The following is a 21,092-nucleotide window of genomic DNA, read 5'->3' as shown; positions in this document are numbered from 1 at the left end:
GCATGGCAATTGAAAACAGCAGAAGCATAGAACAAAATGTAAGATGGAAAAACAGTCTTTGGATAGTCACAACAACAACAGTCTTTCAGTTTAACTCAAGAGAATGACACCACAGTCCAAATAGTGGAAAGCTGCATTTTTTAGAATTTTCAGGATTTCAAGTCTTCAGTTTTCTGTGGACCTCTTTCCTCTCACCACGTTTCTTCACTCCCTTTAGGGAATAGAACTAAAAGTTCTGCTTCCAGCCCCTGCTGTAACAACCACCGTTAATAATCGCTGCAAGTACTAAACTGACTGAAGCATTCAGCAAGGCAGAGAAAGCGCTGAGCTCCATACAGAGTAGTGTGTTCTGATCTACAGTGACAGAGGTGACAAATGCTCATTGGTATGAACATTCCAAACACATCAAATCCTCTTTGCTAACGGAGCACAACCTCTGCTTGGGCCGAATGGCAAAGGCAACTCGTTAGTGAAAGTCTGTGTCTTCCTTTTAAGTCTCTAGTGATGGTTATTGTCTGCTGAAGTAAATGGCTCATTGGCACATTGGAAATGTCCACGATCCAAAACTATGTCTGTACCTTCTTTTTCAGAAGTGCAGTATTTGGAACAATAATTGCATACTTTTTTTTGGTGAGAATGTGAAAAAGGAATTTTCTTACGTTTCTTAGGAGTGATCAGAGGAAATCTCGCATATGACTTCATTTTCTTCTTTGCTTTGTTTTCAGATCTCACACATGTTCTCCTTTCCACCATTTCTCATCCATGTCACCAACTTGTAATGGTTTTGCCTTGTTTTGATAATTTTTTGCTCTTCAGTTTCTCCTAGCAGTGAAGTGTTCTAGAATCCTTCAAATCCATTTCATTTGTGTTTTTGTTTTTATCTGTAATGCTTCCCCTGCAGCAGCCACTCCTCATTCTAGTCAATCTGCCATTGCCAGCAGCATGGGAAAGCACAACTGTGAAGGAATACAAGCTTAGTCCAGTTGAGGAAATTAATCTTTGGATCCAATGAAAGACATCAAGGCATGAGAGAATGTGTCATCTGTGAATTGTTTCATTTATGTAATAGTGAAAAATCTGGGCTTGATTTCAGACCCAGTGCTGTCTGCCCCTTGTCTTCTTCTCTGACCTAACAAAATTTGGGTGCATTTTAAATGCAGGATGTACAGGCTTAGCATTTTGTTTTTCTGCTCTGATTTTAGAGAACCTAACTATTTTGAAAAACTCCTGTTTGCCTTCTCTTGTGTGGCAGGAAGAAGCTGTGTCTTGGGGGCTCCCCCAAAAAAAAGAGGGGATAAAATCAAATTGATGAAATCTTCAGTAATGGCATTCAGTAAGAAAATTGTCATCTGTGCATATACAGCTTTTGAGTATCTCTACTGGCCCAGACACTGGTGGTACAGGACCTGATCCAAGCTTGTTCATATCAAAAGGAGATTTTCACTGCTGCAAACTGAAATTAAATTGTCATCCTCCAGCAAAATCTGTGTGATAGTTCATTTTAGGGTGAGACAGTTAAATACTCTGGCATGTTAAAGGTATTCAGTGTTACACCTCAGACTTGAAAAGTTTCCAACAAAGTTCCTCTAACAAAAAATTACAAAATATTGGAGAGGGGAAAAGGAGGGAAAATGTCTGCTTGGGTGCTTAAATTAACACAAAATAACTAGGGCAAGGCCACCAGGGGCTTTTTTAAACTCATTACAAGGGCTGCATTTGCAACTAAGGTTATGAACCCCAAGCAAGAGACAGTGCACCATTGATCCCAGCTGGCACCTTCTGAAAGAAACTCTTGTTTGTGCCACAGAGGATGCTGTGGGCCCTCTCTGAGAAGGACTGGTGGTGCTAGAACACCTGCTCAGCCCTTGTCTTTGGCTCTTATCCATGAAAACGGGTTTTTTCCTCCCCTTCCTAAATGGAAATGTGGAAGTTTTAGAAGACTTGGGAAATATGAATGTGAAAGTGGTCAAACAATGTCTTTTAAGTTAAGCACAACAAAAGTGTTGCTTTCTGGATTCTATTTCATTGAAAAGTCCCTGCCCTTTCATTTGGTATCTTCATTTTGTGTCCTATGCTACTGTGTACTGTAATTAGGCACTGTTTTTACTTCCAGAGGCATTCCATTTTAGCAATAACTTATATGCCTCTTGTTTTTCAGACTCATTTATCTTGTTGAGTTTTAGTAGTATGTGTTTAGTAGCGCTTTTAAACTAAAAAATGCCCCATGTGGTACTACAGTCAAGCCTGTACTGCATGAATCCCAGTCACCAAGAACATCACTATTTACCCTACTGTGCATTGGGAAAACATTTTGCAATTTGAGGACAGAAAGAAGGGCAGTTTGCTTTGTAAAAAGGTAGGAATAAGTAAAGAGAATTGGAGTAAAGTATTAAAAGGGGCAAAAAGTATAGGAACGACCAAAGTTTTTACTGCAGGAAGTGTGAAGAGTCTACCTAAAGAGTTGAAATTGAGATAAAAAGCAGGGAAACTACAGTCCTAACAGTGACATGTCCCCAGTTGTCCAAAGGCCCCTTGCTTTTCTGCATCTCTTTCTGTCAGCTCTGCCTATCATCTTGCTTTCTGCAGTTTTCTCGCACAGCTGCATGGCAAAATTCAAGGAGAAGCTCTGTTCTAGTCCTGCTGTCTTCTCCCAGCAGCAGTATTTTGGAAGATATGGCATCGAGAGGGTCCTCTGTTACCTCCTCCTTCCCATGAATGAGTTCCCAGCTGTCTGCTTCTTTTCCTACCAGCTGCAGTGTCTGGTCTGCTTAAGTTTGTAAATTGCTTTGAGATCCTTCAAGATAAAAGGTTCTTCTTAAGTGAGATCATTATCACCTTGTACATTTCTCCACTCCCTTTTCTCAGTTCAAGCTTCTTTTCTCGACTTGGGGTCCAGCACAGTACTCAACGTTCCTAACTCATAGCAAAACAAAGCTTATACACAAATTTCAGCTTCCAGTCCTTGAGTTGTTTGACTCCTCTTAGAGTACTGCAGAGCTGAAGGTTAAATATATGTATTTTCCTGAGCTGATGCCAAGATGCTTAGCACTTGCCACACTGAGATCGTACTTCTGCATTTGCGTCTGACTTCATGTTATTTTGTGTGCTTCAAGAGACTGTGGAGTTCTCTTCCTCCCACTTCTGAAGTACTTACTCATTCTAGGAAGCATTCCAGCTACAGCGTTGCTCTGAGATCCTACACTGGGTTCTCATAGCCATACTTTGTTCATGTTCTTGTGGTTAAACTGTATGCCTGTCAGGGCATGGATTTGACTCTGTGGTGTGGTGAACTTACAAAGGGGAACCCTGACAGGAGTTCAGAGGGCTCTCTGTTCAAAGGTTCATAGGTGGTAACACAGTGTTTGTCCAGGAGAACCTTATTTCTGTTCAGCTGCAAGTGTAGTTGTTGTCTCCATCTTCTGTAGTTTAACTGGCTAGTAAGAGAGTTTTTCACTGTATGGTATCTGTGTGCTTATTCCCAATGTCATTCACATTCTAGTGAAATTTCCCTCTTTCCAATGAAAGTGAGGTCATCTTAAACCTGTGTTTATGATATTGCTGTCATTTCCATGGCAGTAGACTATGATATCATCAGTGGAGGATTATGCCTTTCCTCTGTGTGTTAGCAATTAAAAGTTATGGTTTGTGAGATACAACTAGTATTTACCAAGCTTTTAGCTTTAGTCCATATGAGACTGGGAAACTATTGCTTAATCCTCTAGAGAGTTCACTTGGGTAATGGAGTAAATGAATCTAGAAACATTTTGATCCTAGCAGGTGATACATTTTTGGGGTATATTTTCCTAATGAAAGAAGAAAATCAGCTACTCCATCTTGTGTTCTCTCGCCTGGCCAAAGAACACTTGTCTGAAGCCCAGTGACACTCCTTACAGTTTTGTTATTCACAGCTACTTAATTGTTTGACTTAAAGATTCACAATTTTCTGCTTTCACTAGAGTGTTGTTTTTCACCTTTGGAGGTCAGTAAGCTATTAGACACTACCCACAAAAGTAAAACAGTGTGATCATCAGTCTTTTCATCTTTTTAGTGGGTGTCCTATTTGCCAGCTATCAGTAGCTGAATCTCTTTGTTGAACCTTCCAGAGGGTGTACATGCTTTCTCATGAGCTGGTGACAGGAGAAGCCAGTTTCAACACCATAATGGCAAAAGAAAATTAATCCATTTAAAATGCAGAGTCCAGTGTTAGAACAGTTGCTAAAGTTGCAAGATGAGAGTGGTGGACTCAAAATATTATATATTTCATCCCTTCAAATACTTAAGAATTTTTAAGCCAAGGAAGTAGACTTTCCTGAAAATGAGTGTGAAAAGAAAGGGAAAAGACTTAAGATGAATGTTTGTGGAGAATGGACATCATCAGTCTGGGTATTGCAACATGAGACAAAATTAATAGTAATTTTTGGTGATGTAGGTTCATTTCAGAAACACACTACTTCTCTGCATATTTCAGCCTATCTATTTTCCCACCTAACACAAGTGAACTCTCCTAAAATATCTCTTTCAATGATCTGGGTATGACCATTTGGAAAAAAATGCCAAAATGGTGTGCCCTAAGTACACACAAACTTGTTCAGTTACACAGAAGGTCTAAGAATCCTTCAGAAAGGATTCTTCCTGAAATTGTTACCATATGAGTGACTACAGCAGAAAGAAATTCCTTGTCCCATTGTCATGCACTGAAATGGAACCAGGTTGGAGTAAAAGGATAGACAAAATTATTGAATGTATTTTTTGGAGGTTAAAATTACTAATGCCATAACAGACCTGGCTCTTAGATCTTATTTGCTGACTGTCAGGTGATGTTACAGCAACCTCCTGGCCATGCGTCCTCTCCATCATTCTGCATTCCTTCGGAGGCTTCATCTGTCTGTAGAATACCTCTGTTGAAATAAAGTGAAATGTTCAGGAAGTAAAATGGTTGTGATCAGGGAAGAGAATGTTGTGATAAAAGCGTATTTTTCAATTGTCCAATATCACGGTAAGACGGGGTTTTTGTTAATTTGTGCTACGTACAGATGTCATTTTATCTCAGTAGTGCTTTGTAACATACGGCTGTTGCTTCACATTGTAACATCCCATGTTAGAGAGAGCACAACTATTGCCTTTTGCTCTCTGTAGGGTGTTAGCAGCTGAGCAGCTCCAAGTAAATAGCATGCAAAGCACCAATAGCAGTGTCAGTACTGCAGGGTATTCCTTGGGCTTCTGTTATATCCCGTGATACACATTGAATATTACATCATGTTATGAAAGTATCTATACTTTATAGCCCCAATAAATACTTTTTCCATATAACTTGCACAGATTTTTTAATGGTTTGGTTATTGTCCTACTATTACTGAAAACTGGTTTTGACTATTTAAAATAAAATGTCTCTTGCCTTTTCACTTTGGAGGTGTCTGACATTCAAGATTCACAACAGTCAAATGGGAAGTTGTCTAAAGGAATTCCTTTGAAAATATTTGTCACAATAGGCAGGTGTTTGGTGCTAGATTTTAACACTCAACACTGAGAATATTATATTTTCTCCCCCTTTGTGAGACACAGAATGGTGTGATTAATATTCCATTCTGTCCTGTTAATGAATTACTTGCTGGCTGTACTGTTAAAGGAAATAACCATTTTCCTAGATGCATTTCTAGACTTAAGTATCTTTGGGTGAATTTTAGTTCTCCTGACAGTAAAGAGCTGCTGGCACAAATCAAAACCTGCAATAAAAATCATACAGAGTCGATGGTAACAAATTTGTGTAAAAACACTCTGGGCAGGCATATATATTATGTTGCCTCTAGGAGCTGTCTGAGCTGTTCTTTCCATAGGAACTTACCAGTAAGGTTTTGTTTGCTTGTTTTATATGGCTCCAGTTGTTAGCTCCTATATCAAGCTGCAGTAAGTTATTTGATGCTGACATCCAGGTTCCCTTGAGGATCCTTGTATCATATACTTCGAGCCAGAAGAAAATACAAAATTACTTTTCACTGGTATGTTGCCAAAGTGGGTGCAGCTTTGTAGAACACGTTGATCTTTGTGACAACTAATTATAAAATAAGAAGGTGGTAATGTTCCCAAATATATCAATGTGCTCCCTTCTGTGTTTTATTCTTTCTTCTTTCCATTTCTGAATTTAGTCCTTTTTTCCTCCTTTTTCTCCTGTGCGATATCAATAGCATGTCATTGTTGAACCGTGAAATTTCCCCTAATTTGTTTTCACCTCTTCTTGGTGTCCTTGTACATCGTGTTCTTACTGTGCACTTCTCTTCTGTATTGCTCTTTCCCTCTCATCTTTCAAAAATAACTTTTACGTCTAAAGTATCATAACTCTCTTTCGTCAATTTATTCCATCCATCACTTGCTATATTTCTTGTGTTCTTTCAGATCCCTGTTTATACAAAATGTATAAACCTTGATAGTATAAACAACAGGAAAAAAAGCATTGGTCAGAGCTGAAAATAAAGGATAAGCAGATCAAGTTCAGGACTCACGGGAAAACTGGAATTTTTTATGTTCTCAGCAGCAATGAGATTGAATATTCATTCCTTCTTCTAATTTTCTGATCCTGTTAGTATTATTCCATAAAATTCCATAAATTTTTTTTAAAATTAATTTTCATTTTTCTTTTTCCCAGAAAGGACCAAGTGAAAAATGCCCATTTGGAAAAAAAAGCAACTGGTGATTTTGCTGGAACTCATACTACTCCATATAGAAACAGCAAAAATGTGCAAATTTTTCTTCAGTTTTTATTCTGTGTTGCTCATTAAATTCTGTGCTTAAATGGAGACACAGGAGTTGTCTATTGGTAGGCATTAGAAGCTAGCTTTATACAGAATTACACTTTTCCTTCTGATATTTAGGGATCTACCTCTCCCAAAAGAGCTTAAATTGTGAAAAAGATAAAGGGACTTAGCTAGGTGGGATTCCTACCTGTCAGAGTTAACTTGGCCAGTGAAGCCACACACACTCCCCACACACCCGGCACATTCTTATCTTTGCCCTGCAAGCCTTAATTTTACTGTAATCCCAGATTTTAGTTGGTGCCTTTATAATTAGATGGAACTTCAGAGAACACTTTCTTTTATCAGTGAATAAACAGTGAGATAGTTTCAAAGTAAAAACTTGACTAAAAATTTATCCTGAAGTGGCTGAGCAGTAAAACGATGATGGTTGTAGGTCCCTTCCAACTGAACTATTCTATTCTCTTCCCATATAATAAATATACATCTATGTAAATATATTTATTGCATTCATTATTTATGATACATTGAATAAATGTATGTAAACAATGTCTCATTTTGGTTATACTTTTCATTTGTGACCCATATGGATTCAACAGGAAGCACTGCACATACAAACTTGATAAAAAATATCATATATTTCTCAAAATTACTGTCCTGGCTATAAGCTTTTAGAACATCTTATTGAAGAAAATTATAACTACTTGAACCACACTGTACTTTGTCTTGATGACTCTGTACTCTGAAAACACATCTCTGGTGTTGCTTGTGATACTATAATTTATAAAACACAGTATGCTTGTGTGCAAAATGCTGATGCTTAATGGTGTGGGGGGCTTCTTCTTATTTTTTACCTGAAAAAGACTGACAGCAAGATTTTGTATGGTAGGTGCCCTGTTTTCTGTGTGATAGTAAAGTGTATCATGCTTTATCAGTATCAGATATCAGTAAAGTATCAGAATAAAAAAATCAGTACAGATTACTTTGTTGACATACGAGTATATAGAAAATCATGATGACAAGAACAAGGACCATGTGGCCTGTCCAGCCAACCATATTATTTCTACTTTGTTCACTGCTGTCTGATAAATTCTTTTTTTAAGAGGTATAGAAAAAAAGTTAATGTTTGCATGTCTTGTTTATCTTAATCTGTCCTTGGGCAGGTAAAGATCACTGTTTGCTTGGGTTGCAAAGGTTGTTTTGTATTGTATTGCTTTTTTCTGCTTCAGCACTGGTATTTCATCATGATACAATGTTCTGTTCAGCACAGGAACTGTAGGCAGCCTGCTTCAGTTCTGGGTGAGCACAGCCTGTTTCAGAGACAGTCTATTCTAACATTGCTGTCAGATTGCATTGAAAATAATTATGTAACTGCCATTCCAAAAATAATGTAATCGAGAGACATCAATGAAGAACAACGTGGGAGGCAAATAAAGCTAGAGAGTAGCAATTCTGAAAATTTCCACAATCTTTCTTAAATACAAAACAGATGTTTGGTAAGAATGATGGAATGTTTGCTGAGACTTAAATATCTGAAGATAGATTTATTTGAGTTTTAAAGTCTCTTTAGAGCTTCAGATTCAGAATTAAACATTCTACACATTATGAACTCATCAATGTTGTTCCACCTTTTCCCCAGATTTAAATGCTAGTGATGTGAGGAAATGTTACAGGTTTGTTGTTCCATGAGAAAGCTTTCTCATAATTAGTCAAAAAAATAATTTCTTTGTGTTGAAGTTTTCATATTCATAACATAATTTAGGAAATTGATGTATTAGTAATACCATAATTTCACTGAAATGCAGTACAGTGTACTACCATAAATGCTTCAGGGCGTTCATCTGAATGCCTTTCTATTTGCTTCAGCTTTTAATATCTAGGAGAGTAAAATCTGATTCTGCACAAAGGGTCAACAAAATTATTCATTGAAGCTCTTGAAGAACTGTGGACAGCTGTTCTCATTTTATGTGTTACAAGTTTTGGTCCTTTTCAATTGAAGCTGTGATTGTACATATAAGAAGATATCACTCTTGTGGCCCTCCTATGTGTAGTAACAGCCATTCATTTCATTTTCTCCCTTGCTAGCGATTTTCTACAGTTGTGCCACTTCAGCTGTTTACCCACTCAGTAATGAGATCTACAAACCAGTTTGTCTATTTATATATATCTGTATATCTATTAATGTGCTTATATAAACAGTTTGTCTATTTATCTGTTGTTTATATATATTTCTGTTTCATAAAATACATATTTTCCCTGATGGCAAAACTCATTGAAAAGATTCCTGCGGCTTTGCACCAGTTTATCATTCACTTGTTTGTGTTGTGATGATAAATGTTTTTGATGTAAAATCAAACTGATTTAAAAAAATCCCTCTGAATGGATGATGGTGTAAAGCTTTTACATCTCACTGTGCTGCAGAGGGACTCCTCTGTAAGTATCAATTATTGTGCCTGAGACCAGCTTGGGTTGTGCTTCCATAGTGTTCATCACTGTGGGCTGCAGAGAGAACTCAGACCATCTAACGTCCAAGCAATAGGCAAGTGTTTGAATTGTCTGAAAAGTTTTGAGTTTTTTTTAAAAGAAATTCTTGTCATGTTCAGGAACATAAACGGAAAAAAAATAGAGATTTGCTATGATTTTTAGGGTTTTGTCAGTCATTGAAGGTCTGAAGGATGTCTACAAACCTAGAACCAGATTGTCCCATGCTTAAACCAAGGTCTAGTTAACTAAATTCCTGAGGTAATCTCTTTAGAAATCTTGGAAGTTTTCTACCTCCCAGTAAGATATTTTAATGGATGATTAAAAGGGGTGAAAACATAAATGAGTCAAGAATATCAGATTTTGAAAAGAGTGTGGTCTTTTTGTCTCCATGTTATGGATACTTTCCCACAGCACATGTTCAAATCTTCAAAATGAAGCTAGACAAAACAGATCAAGGCTAAACCAAAATGTTAAGCCAGATCCAAAAGAGGTCTGAGACTTTTTCACCACAATGTTGTATTATATTAGAGGCAAGAACTGTTCTCTCCTTTGTATTTGTTCAGTTGTGAGAATCATGAAAGGCCAGTAAATTGTATGTACTAGACAGTGGCTAGTTACACCTACTCGAATCTCATTGGGATTTTCCCCATTCTAGGGAATTCCCAGGAGTGGAGAAAGCAAGTTTTGTTCAGTGATTCGAAGAGAACAGAATCAAAGCTAAATTCTAGAGCCTTACATTATGTTGCTTTTTATTAAGTCAGTTTTAAATTCAGTATTTCTACTGCTATTTTCATACCCCTGATCATCTTCACCTCTCTTCAGGAATTTAAGAAATCTGAATGTTTCTTTTGATACTATTTAAATAACAGTAACTTTAAGCATTTTTGGTGAGATTTAGTCTAATGTAGAAATTCTCTTCCCCTCTGAGTTGCCTGATGAGAATATTGTTGGGACTTTTTTAGAGAAAAATATTCACGTACTTTGTTATTTTCCTTTCTCATGCATGCCATTCTCTGCAATGTACCGATACTCTCTGCTTTTCCATATATCTAATGAGCTAAGTATACTGTGCTACTTAGACAAACCTTAGGCAACAGAGCATTAAGTGTTTTCAACACAAACTAGTATCAAGTGCAAGTCCCAGCTTTGGCTCAGGGCAGTCTGGCTGTACTGCTGCCAGCAGAGAATCTCTTGCTCCTCCCTTCACTGACCCACCTTGGCTGCTGGATAATGAGTTGGATGAATGCTCTGGTCCAAATGAAAATGACGCTTTGAACAAAAATGTTTTGAATTAGGAAGCTCTGTAAATAAAAGCAATAAAAGCAGTGCTAGAGAAATAGTGGGGAAATGCTGTGAGAAGAGGGCATGGCTTCACATCAGTTTAAGCTGACAATAATAATACATCTTTTTAGTTTTCATGTGTTGAAAACAATGAACAAACAGTGGTTAGGTGTGAAGAATCAGAAGCAAACTATGATTCATTTCAGGATTAATTTATGCAAATTCTGCATAATATGTATCTCTCCCTTTCCCCTTTTTCATGCTTTCTATCTCTGTATGTGATTTAGTCATATGCTTAGAGGGGAACTTTTTGAGAAAATCCAGAATATCGGGAAAGATGCACTAATGACTCAGTACATTGTGCTTTCACCTCTGATTCAGTGCTTCAACACTGTAGTATAAGGTTCTCTTCTGGTTTTAATGCCATCCCTCCAAAGGGATGTCTGTCCTTAAATACAAATGCTAATCAGCTCTAGCCTCTATGGGAACTTGTGGCACATGCTGGAAGGGAGGGGTGAAGTTAGTGCAGTGGTAGAATACTCATGTCTGTGCCTTTATTCATCCCAAACCTCTGAAACATAAGTGTATGTAATATTCTTCATTTGTCTCAAACAAATGTGGGCAGCATTCCTGTGTGCTTTACATTTAAATATTGTCTTGTAAAAACTCAGTTGAAATTATGAGTGAGGATATTCCTTGCTTGTAATGTCCAAAGTAATTCAAGATGTTTCAGTCTGAACTTTCCTCTATAAATATGATTCAGTTGTACCGTGCACAATTTGCAAATATGCAGTGATTTTATTTTACTTAGAATGTATTATGAGTTTTCAAGTTCAGTTTCTGATTGTTCTTAAGACATAAGAGCTCAGTATCCTTTGCACCATTTAGGCTCTCAAAGGTGAGCAGAATTTGTCATGTAAGCAAGGAGTCTGTTGAATAGTAACTTGTATTGGGTTTTTCAGGTCAGTGTTTTCAAATTACGTCAGAAGTTGTAAATGGCTTTGCAAAACATTTTATGTAACAATTCTGAATGCTCATGTGACATTTTTTCTAATTAACTTATTTAGCCTAGTTTTGGAGTAACATTAGCTGTTTCATCACTTTTAGGCTATTTTGGGTATTCTTTGTGACACCATGAATAAGCCAAGAATTTATAGGGTTTCTTAATCATACAGATTAGTCATCACTGCCTGCTCATAAAAGAAGCCTGAAATGCTCATTAAAATTGTCTGATGTGAATCAAAAGTTAGTATAGTTGCAGAATTAAATGATGAGAGAAGACCATTATATTAGCAGAGAAACCTGTTTCAGGAGTAGTGGTTTCAGTGAAAGTTAAAACTGCCAATATAGATCAGTATAGATATCAGATCAGATATATAGATTAGTATATATCCAAATTTGTTTTATATGGAAAATAAGAATGGGCTTCTGGAATGGAGATTTGGTCTGGAATGATTGGCAATCATACCTAAAATGAAATATGGTGAAGGTTTGTTTGTAGAGATCTACAGGAAGTTGCTACGTCTTCTTACCTGGTCTGTTTTAGCTTGTTTTAAAAATTGAACTGTTATAAATCACACTTGCACTGGATCCTTTGCCCTTTGCCTTGTACCTTTCCATCAGAGCAATAAAAAAGCTCATTTCCCTGTCTTCCACAAGCTGTTTGAACCCCACAGGCAGTTGTTATGCCATGCTACTTGAAACACTGAGACCAAAATTCTCATCTCACCAAGCCTGTTTTTTCACCAGTGAAATTATGATGCTTCCCCTGGACTTGCATGTTGATGCCAACATAAAAGAAAGAAGAATCAAGTCATAGTGTGGCCACTGTTAAAACAGCAATATTTATGGTTGAACATACTTGAATATGAGCTCTGAGTAGTGCTATTAGGAGATGTGTGCTGAAATGAAAATTTATAATCTTTGCTTTAAAATATATTGACTGTTTATGGAAGCAAATTCGATTTAGAATAAGCTATAATCTCTTTAAAAAAACACCCTAAGGAAGAAAAATTAATTGAGAATTGATGCCATTTTCATACTGCAGAATTTAAATGAGAAGACAGTGTGAGCTGGTGGATTAAACTGATCTCTCTTTTTGGTTTTGCCCCTGGCTTCTTGACTGACCCAAGGCATGAAAAGGCAAAATGCATTGACTAAGTCCCATACCTGCGAAACAGGAATAATTATGTTGTTCTGCTTTTTAAGGTGTAGTGAGATGTGTGGATGAAAGGAACTGTACAAGAGCTGCTATTTGTTCTTATTACCAAGGCTGGGTGAAAATCCTTCCTTACTGAATGGTGCCTAATTTTAGAGGTGTATGTGCTGTACCCTGGCAGTAACTGAAGAGGAGCTTCCTCAGCTGAGTCTTGTGGCCTTCATTCTGTGGTCCACAACAGTCTCTGCTTTGGCTTCCAGTGGTGAAAATGGTGATAAATTACAGACGTTACCATTAAGGAATAGAAATTTATTTCTATTTATCAATACTCTTTATTGTTGCAACTTTGTCCCTGAGAATGTAGAGTTACTCATTGATGGAAACAATTTCCTGGACGCTGCTGTGGGCAGTTTTAACTTCGCTGTATTAGGACTGTATTAGGTATTAGGAGTTTAGCAATCATTTCCATATATATATATATATACACACACAAGGTAATAAGTGTATTTTTAAAAAGCTTTTGTGTTTTTATTGGAAATAGTTTAAACATTTTGCAACAAAATGTTCCTGGCTCTGAATCTCTGGAAATGAGTGCTGTGAGCTGTATGTGTGACTCTTCGGGGTTTTATCTTGGCCACCCACACAAAAGAAACCTGGTGACTGCGTATGCTATCCTAAAATCTGGCATGCTGTGTTAGTGAGTGTCTCTGTTAGTGTGGCTGCATCCCTACCTGCAACTCTCTGGAAACTATAACTACTGATACCTGTAACAACTCCTTCAAAGCCAAAATCCTAATTTCTGGGAGTTTGGGACTTGTTTGACTTTGGTGGTTTCATTTTAGGTTTTCTTGACTTTCTACTGATCCTAAACCTTTGGACTGAAGAAATTGAAAATTAGATGGAGAAAAAAAATCTTTGCTTTTTCCCGAGAATTTTCAGTAAATTAGACTGTGCTCTGTCATTAGTTCTGTAAGATTCTGCAAACACCCATATGCCCCAGAAGGTGCAGCATAAGCTCAAAAAGTAATATATACATTCTTCATATCCTTTCAAAAAACAATCTGTAGTGATTGCCTTATGCAGAAGCACAGAATCATAGAACATTCAGGGTTGAAAGGAACTTTAAAGATCATCCAGTCACAACCTCTTCTGCCATAAGCAGGCACACTTCCCATTAGACCTAGGCCTTATCCACCTGGCCTTGAACACTGCCAGGGGTGAGGCATCCACAATCTCCCTGGACAACTTTTTCCAGTGTCTCACCACCCCCACAGTGAATAATTTCTTGTAATATCTAACCTTTTATTCTGAATTGGAATGCTGGCAATTTTCAAAGAGTCACAGAATAGTTGAAGTTAGAAGGGACTACAATGATCCACATCTGTTCCAAGCTCCCTGCTCAGGCAGAGTCATCCTAGAGTGCGTGGCACATTGCATCCAAGCACTTCTTGAATATCTCCAGTGAAGGAGACTTTCTGGGCTCAGTCACCCACACAGTAAAGAAGTTCTTCCTCATGTTCAGGTGGGAGCTTTCTGGGCATCAGTTTCTGCCCATCACCTCCTGTCTTATTGCTCAGCAGCACTGAGCAGAGCCTGGCCCCATCCTCCTGGCACTCTCCCTTCAGATACTGACAGGCTTTGAGGAGGTTCCCTCTCTGGCATCTCTTCTCACAGCTGACCAGGCCCAGCTCCCTCAGCTTTTCCTCATATGTGAGATGCTCCAGTCCCTTAATCACCTTTGTTACCCTTGGTGGGACCTGCTCCAGGGGCTCCATGTTCCTTTAGTCCTGAGGAGCGCAGAATTCAGTTTTTGAATTTTGGAGCTGCTGTGAGATTTATTGGGAAAATGATGTTATAAATTGACAAACAGAGCTGAATCTAATCTCTTCATCATTAGGGTGGATTCTTCTGAATTCTTTTAGACTCCCATTCCCCATGCTTCCTTTCTATCCTGCAGACTTTGGGAACTGTCTGAGGTAACTGTTCTTGACTGAGTAGGTTCTTAGTACACCATAGAATGCCTTCCCTTTCCACATGTTGTGAAGTTGTTTGTAGCATAAGAGATTTTAAAATTACATTTTTAGGCCTGGTATCTGGAATGCATGCCTTGAGAAGGCAGAAATTTTGGTTGTCTGAGTGTTGAAAATGCATCTTTGGGTTACGTATTTTAATAAAAATTACAGAAGTCAGGTAGTCTTCATAGAATTCTGAGAAATTCTACCCCACAGTCTCAGTGGCATCTTTTACTCTTTTCAACTTTTGTTTGAGATAGCAAAGCATCTGGTAGGGTTAACAGAACTGCAGTTTTGTTTTGTTTTTTTCCAAAATGGAAATGAAACCAGAATACACTCCTGATGGCTTTCGGCTTGTATTAGTGCATCTGGTTCTGGGCACCCATCTGCAGAAGGATGTAAATGTAATTGGACTGCATTCAAGGAAAAAACAAAATGCTGAGAAGTTGCAAAGAGAAAAACTTAAAAAAGAAAAATGTTAAATATGTACAGTATGCCTGCATGACAGCAGAGGAGAGGCAGGTTTTGGTAATGATTACAATTCTTAGGGGTGTGAACACCAACAGAGTGAAAAATTACTTAAGGATAGTGTAAGAAGGTATAATTACATGTAATGGAACTAAATGAACTATATGTAAACTTGAGCCTAATGTTACAGTAAAAAAACCCCATGAACAGTGAGACCTATAGATTTATGGCTTATCTGTATTAAGTTAGCAGTGGAGAATCCCAGTCGGGAATAAGGTACAACTTCTGTAGAAACGTGAAACATGAACAAAAGAAATGCAGTCCCTCTCTTGAGAGTACAAGAAACTTGACTGTGTGGCACATAAGGAATAAACTTAAGCTAGTGGCATGTGGAGTAGAACCCTAAAAGGTCTTTTGAGTATTTTTCAGTCTTATTGGCTGACTGTTGAGCCATTTAGGATTATAACAATGTAACTCTTATATTGAAGATGCTTGTTATCTTCAGCCACTAATGTATGTAAATATTGCTTTAAATTGGTATAGCCTTACTACGCGATTGCCAAAAGCTGGAGAAACTATCCTTGGACAGAAGTTTTTTGTTGGTTTTGGTGGGAAAGGAGCCAACCAGTGTGTCCAGTCTGCTCGACTTGGGGCCAAGACCTCACTGATCTGCAAGGTAAGTACTGACTTGTTCTTCAATTACAGCTGAACTGAATGTTCATGCAAATTCCAGTAAACCTTTTGGTCACTTACCAAAAAGCTTTTGGTATGTTTTTAGCTTTTAAAAAATCTCTCTCTAATTCTCTTCTCTTTTTCTTATTTCAGCTATAAATTTAAGCATGGAGGAGGCTTTTTAAGAACATTGCCAGAACCAAAGACTAGTTGGCTACAGATCTGACAGAAATTGCATGTAGAGAAGTATTGCAAAACTTAGGTTGATATGCCATGGAAAAGAGAATTGGGAAGAGTTAGACATGTTTAAAATTTAAGAAATCTTGATTAGGCCTTCCTCTTTATGTTCCCCACTGTTACAGCTATCAGCACTTCATTGTTGGCATTCAGGTGCTAGAAGCTATGGTCGCTCTGAAATTTACTTTGTAGATGATTAAAAATCAGACACTCACAAGCCAGTGACAAATTTGAGAAGGAATGTAAAAGTGCTTTGAGGGTTGAATCATTATCTCATTACTTGAGGTTAAGATAAGGTGATAGTATCCAAATTCTAGCACTTTTGTGTGCTATGGGATATTTTTGCCTACTTTTTTGAAACATCTGATGTACTGCAGCTCTAAAGACTTGCTCACAGACCAGTGGGCTGATTCAACTTGGCAGATGCTATATTCTTACAATGCTTTTCTTTGATTTTTGTCATTAAACATTATAAGTTTTGAGTGATCATTACTACGGTTAAGATCAAATTTTCTCTCTCTGTAGTCTTTATTGTCTATCTTGTGGTAACTGTAGATGAAACTTCAAATTGACTGGACATACTTTGTTTTTTGCCATAGCTGGGGAGGATGCTAAATTTGTTGGATCATTGTCTGTCAAGGATTTTTTGAGAAGTACTGCAAACATCTCAAGGAAGCCTTCCTCACTGTTCTTTCAATTCAATGTTTAGACTAAACAATGTTGGCTATAAATTTAAATTACACCTGAAAGCATTTCTGTGAGTTATTATCACTAGTTGTTCTACAGTGTGGGGTCGGCTTTTTTTGGCAATGTTTGCACTTCTGTCATATTGTGTATATTTGATCATCTTTGCATTCAAGAATGATTAGATTCAAGTACAAGATGAACTGGCAGTGAATTCCCTTCTAACATTTCCTGCTAAATGTTAAAAGGTTTTTTTCTATTGCAAGTGTGAATTTTGCTTTATTTTTTTTAAATGATCTAGCCATTTGCTCAGTGCAATGGAAACATATACATTCATAATAAAATTTAGTAGCTACTATATTTTCTAAGTACTTTTCAAAAACATACTTCTGTTATTTCAGTAAAACCCATTCTTCTTTCTGTCCTTCTGTCTTTCCATCTTTTTGTCTGTCTGTCCATCTGTCTCTTTCTCTTGTTTTCTCTTGCTTTCTGTTGTGTATTCATTGGAGAAAATGTTAGCATTTTCTAGTTTTTTAATTTTTAATTTTTTTTTCTAGATTTTTAATTTTTAATTTTTAATTTTAATAAAGTTGTTATTTAGTTTTTAAAAATTGCACTTTATAGCCTCACAAAATACTATCTCATCTCATAGAAGTCTCATATACAGTCTTATATCTGCATAGGTTAATGAGATATAAAATTTCTTTCTTAATAAACTAAGAAGAGTCTGGCAATAATGAGCTTCTACAATTAAATTATTTTTACTGCAACAAGTAATTTGAAATATTTGGTGGTGCTTTAAGCTGGATTGCCCCTCACACACATACTCTGTGCTCAGTTACATACTTCTATTTTGGTCATATTTCCCAATATTTTTTATCTAGTGTGGATGCAAAAATTAGTTCTACAATCTGAAGTTTAGAAAATGGAATCAGTATTAATATTGAAGGGACATTCCGTTGGCTTGTGGCATCCTCTTAGCAGCAGTGTAATTTAGAGGATGTCCCCAACAAGACTGGAGATAGAGGTCTCAGATCAAGTGACAAGGAATTCTTCATACTTCAGAGCTTTAAAACACAAGAGTCAGTGTTTGGTGAGGGTTTGAGAGAAAGAAAATTATAATGACTTACTGTTATGACTAGAGATGCCACAGAGTGCTGTGCAATGTAATGCAAAAATCGTAAAAAATGTTAAAAAAATTGAGTTTCAGTACTGGAAATGCAAACAGTGTTCTGTTTCCTGCAGGATGTCTCTGCAAGTGGCCACTGTTACTCTGAGTTACCAATGTGTGTCACAGTAGCAGTCAATTTGCTCTGTCCTGTAAAACAATGTACTGATGGAATAGTTACAGAGAAATGTAAAGCATTCCTTTCAGGTTACTAAATGACCTAAGCAAATAAATTAATTGCTCAGGTTCATACAAGAACACTGTTGCAGTACTGAAAAAATAACAGTGTTCTAGAGAGTTTTCAAACTCCCCTAACTATTTTCTTTCTTTATGTCGTGACCATTCCCAAAAAAAATCTGTTTGGCATCCTGGAATAAGATGGTGAAGGGACATTGGTCTGAAAGACATTGTATGTGCTGAAAAATGTCCTGCTTTACTTCTGACAAACAATTTGGAATGATCTTCACTGGACATTGCTCATAGTGCATACACTAAACTCTGCTTAAGCCATGGCTGCATTTGTTTCCTATCTAGAAACAGAAAGTGTTGTATTACCATGTTGTGTAGTCTTTTAAATGATCCATAAGCCAAATTTAAGTTAAAGTGCTATAGGCTAAATTCTCACTTCATTGTATGAATATAGCTGTATCTCAGATGCAGGACAGAGTATGATGGGTATCTTCAATTGCTTTTTTCCTTTTGTATTACTGTCTTATGCTTGTCTTTAGTACCTGCTTAATTCCCTAATGACAAAAAATAGTAAACACTTGAAATAAAAAAAAACAGCATATAAAATAAATAAAAATTTTCAAGAGGTACATGCATTTTGTTGAAAGTAATTTTCAGGTACGGATGAGTTTGATTCTTAAGGTGCTGGAATTGTAGTTGCTATGATGCCAGCTAGCTCCCTAGCTTCATGCGGAAAGCATGATCATAAGCAAGGAAAACCCAGACTGAAAAATACTGATGTAATTCCACTTATTCTGATATGTAAACTGTGTGACAATAATGCTTGTACAAATGGCTTTTGTTGTTAAGAATTCAAGAAAGAAGAAATGCTATTTCAGCTCTTAACAGTGTTCTGTGGTCTGCAAACTGAGACATCTATTTTTCTGTTTATCCAGTACTCCATCTAGGAGAGTCTGTGCAAAAGCAGAAATTATTTAAAACAATGTTATATAATTTGACATGGTCAGTAAATATCCCTTTAATCTAAACTGAGTCTAATGCCCAATACTCTTGTCTTCCTTGGGGGTAAAGCCTGAATGGAAAAATAAAGTCCTTCAAATGCACTAGGATTAACTGGGTTGGATACTGATGAACTAACATGAAAAAAAGTCTCCAGAGGAAAGTGACCTCCATGGACACCCCTTGGAGGGCTTCCCTCCAGCACTGAGATGTCTTTCTGTGAGCAAAAGTACCACGGCTGATCTCAGCTGCTTTGACAGTTGAACAGTAAGGGATGTCTGTCTGTCAGTCATGCAGGATCCAGAGCTGAAGGAAGGAAGTTTCAGTTGAGCTTCTGGAAGGGGGTTATGAAATATTTTGTTGCTGAATTGACTAAGCAGATTGTGAGATTTGTTGTAGAAGAATCATAGTAACAAGGGAGGGAGAAGGTGATGCCATCAGAGCACAGTTGTTAGGGTGCAGAGGTGAGCACAGCTCAGGTTTAAATTGCAGATGGCTGCAGTCATCCAGCCTAAAGCAGTCAGAAGAGGCAGCTTCTGACAACCCGCCCTGTCTGGCAAACTGGGAGTAGCCAGAAGTACAAATATACTCTAATATGAAAACAATGACTAACACAGTGACCCAAGAAAATGTTAGGTTGTTTGGGGTTTTTTTCCATGTACTAGACCAATGTTCCATCTGGTAAACTATTCTTACCTTAATTACTGTCCTCCTTTGCTGCAAGACTGGGACTATCCTTAATAATGCTTTAGAAAAAAACCTTATAGATGTTGTAGGAAATGGACATTTCAAATCATGGTTATGCAATCAAATACGTGAGGAGAAGGATCATCCATCTGTAACACTTTAAATTCCAGAATTCTGAATCAAAGGGTTAGATTCTTGTGATCACTAGCTGGTACTCAGGCCTTCTCAGCTTTTTGAAGGACTGAACTCATAAATAGACAAATTTTTAACAACAGCCAGCCGAGGCCGCTGCTTTGTGCTGGTAGTAACTGAAGTACACCATTAGCTACGAAGTGCTGTTTTATGAGAACATGGATAATTGGTTAGGACTCCTCTAGACCCACAACCAGGATCTTGATTTGGCTTCTACTTCTTTTTATCTCTTGCAAAAATACTTTCTGTAGCATTGGTTAGTCTTTGACACTGCTCAGATACACAACTCACTCTTGGAATTGGGAACACATGCTATGTATGCTGAAGACAGGCTGAGTGGTGACTCAAAAGCTTTGTTGGCTTTATAAATATATTTTAAATGCTTGCATGGTATTAAGCAAATTAAACTATTTTTTTCTCTCAGTGTACCTCATCTCTTTTGTTCAGCTTGTGTAATGTAACAAAAAGGAATTTATATTACTTTGAATAAACAGCAAGCAGAATTGTTTTCAGCTAAAAAGATTAATGGAACTGAAATTACAAGCTTTTTAAGTTGCTATTAAAAAAACAATAGACCATAGCTTGACTCCTTAACTCAACTTGATCTGCTGTTGCTGGATAATGCAAACAAAAATGTTGAATTTCTAAACAGTACACTTAGTACTGAGAATTGCAGAAATTAGTAATGCTGCATTTATCATCGCTTTCTGTCCCATAGACACAGTTTGATATTTTTCCACCAAGGAAACTTGAGGTAAAAAATTCAAAATACAAACTGCAATTCAGAAGGACACCAGAATTAATGTCAATGCTTTCAATTCAAAGCTGAAAAATTCAGTACATGTCCAGATTTTAAAATTCCCAGAAGTTTCAGTGTCAGAGAAGCACAGGGTTTGTAAAAGGATGAAACTTGAATATTGCAACATGGATATTTGTAATAGAGAAGGAGAAAACTGCAGAACACTGTTCTTATTGTTTGCAAATACTATTAATACATTTTTACCATTATTTCTTATTTATTTTTTGTTGATTAATAATGCAAAGGGCTTCTCAAGAATAAAAGTGTTGTATTTAAATTACAGTAGAGCATTTGGTTGTCTAAAGATAGTCTATTT

At 37.1% G+C, this 21,092-nt stretch overlaps 1 protein-coding gene across 1 annotated transcript in view; it reads left to right on the top strand.

Moving 5' to 3' along the window:
- The window catches only part of RBKS (ribokinase), a 72,221-nt gene that overhangs the window by 4,123 nt on the left and 47,006 nt on the right, over positions 1 to 21,092 (top strand). The window contains exon 2 of the mRNA XM_064708930.1: positions 15,693 to 15,825. Coding sequence (XP_064565000.1) covers positions 15,693 to 15,825 — 133 coding nt within the window. The remainder of the gene's footprint in view (positions 1 to 15,692; positions 15,826 to 21,092) is intronic.

The sequence above is a fragment of the Zonotrichia leucophrys genome, chromosome 3, assembly GCF_028769735.1.
Source record: "Zonotrichia leucophrys gambelii isolate GWCS_2022_RI chromosome 3, RI_Zleu_2.0, whole genome shotgun sequence".
NCBI lineage: Eukaryota > Metazoa > Chordata > Aves > Passeriformes > Passerellidae > Zonotrichia > Zonotrichia leucophrys.
This window is presented reverse-complemented; position numbering and strand designations above follow the sequence as displayed.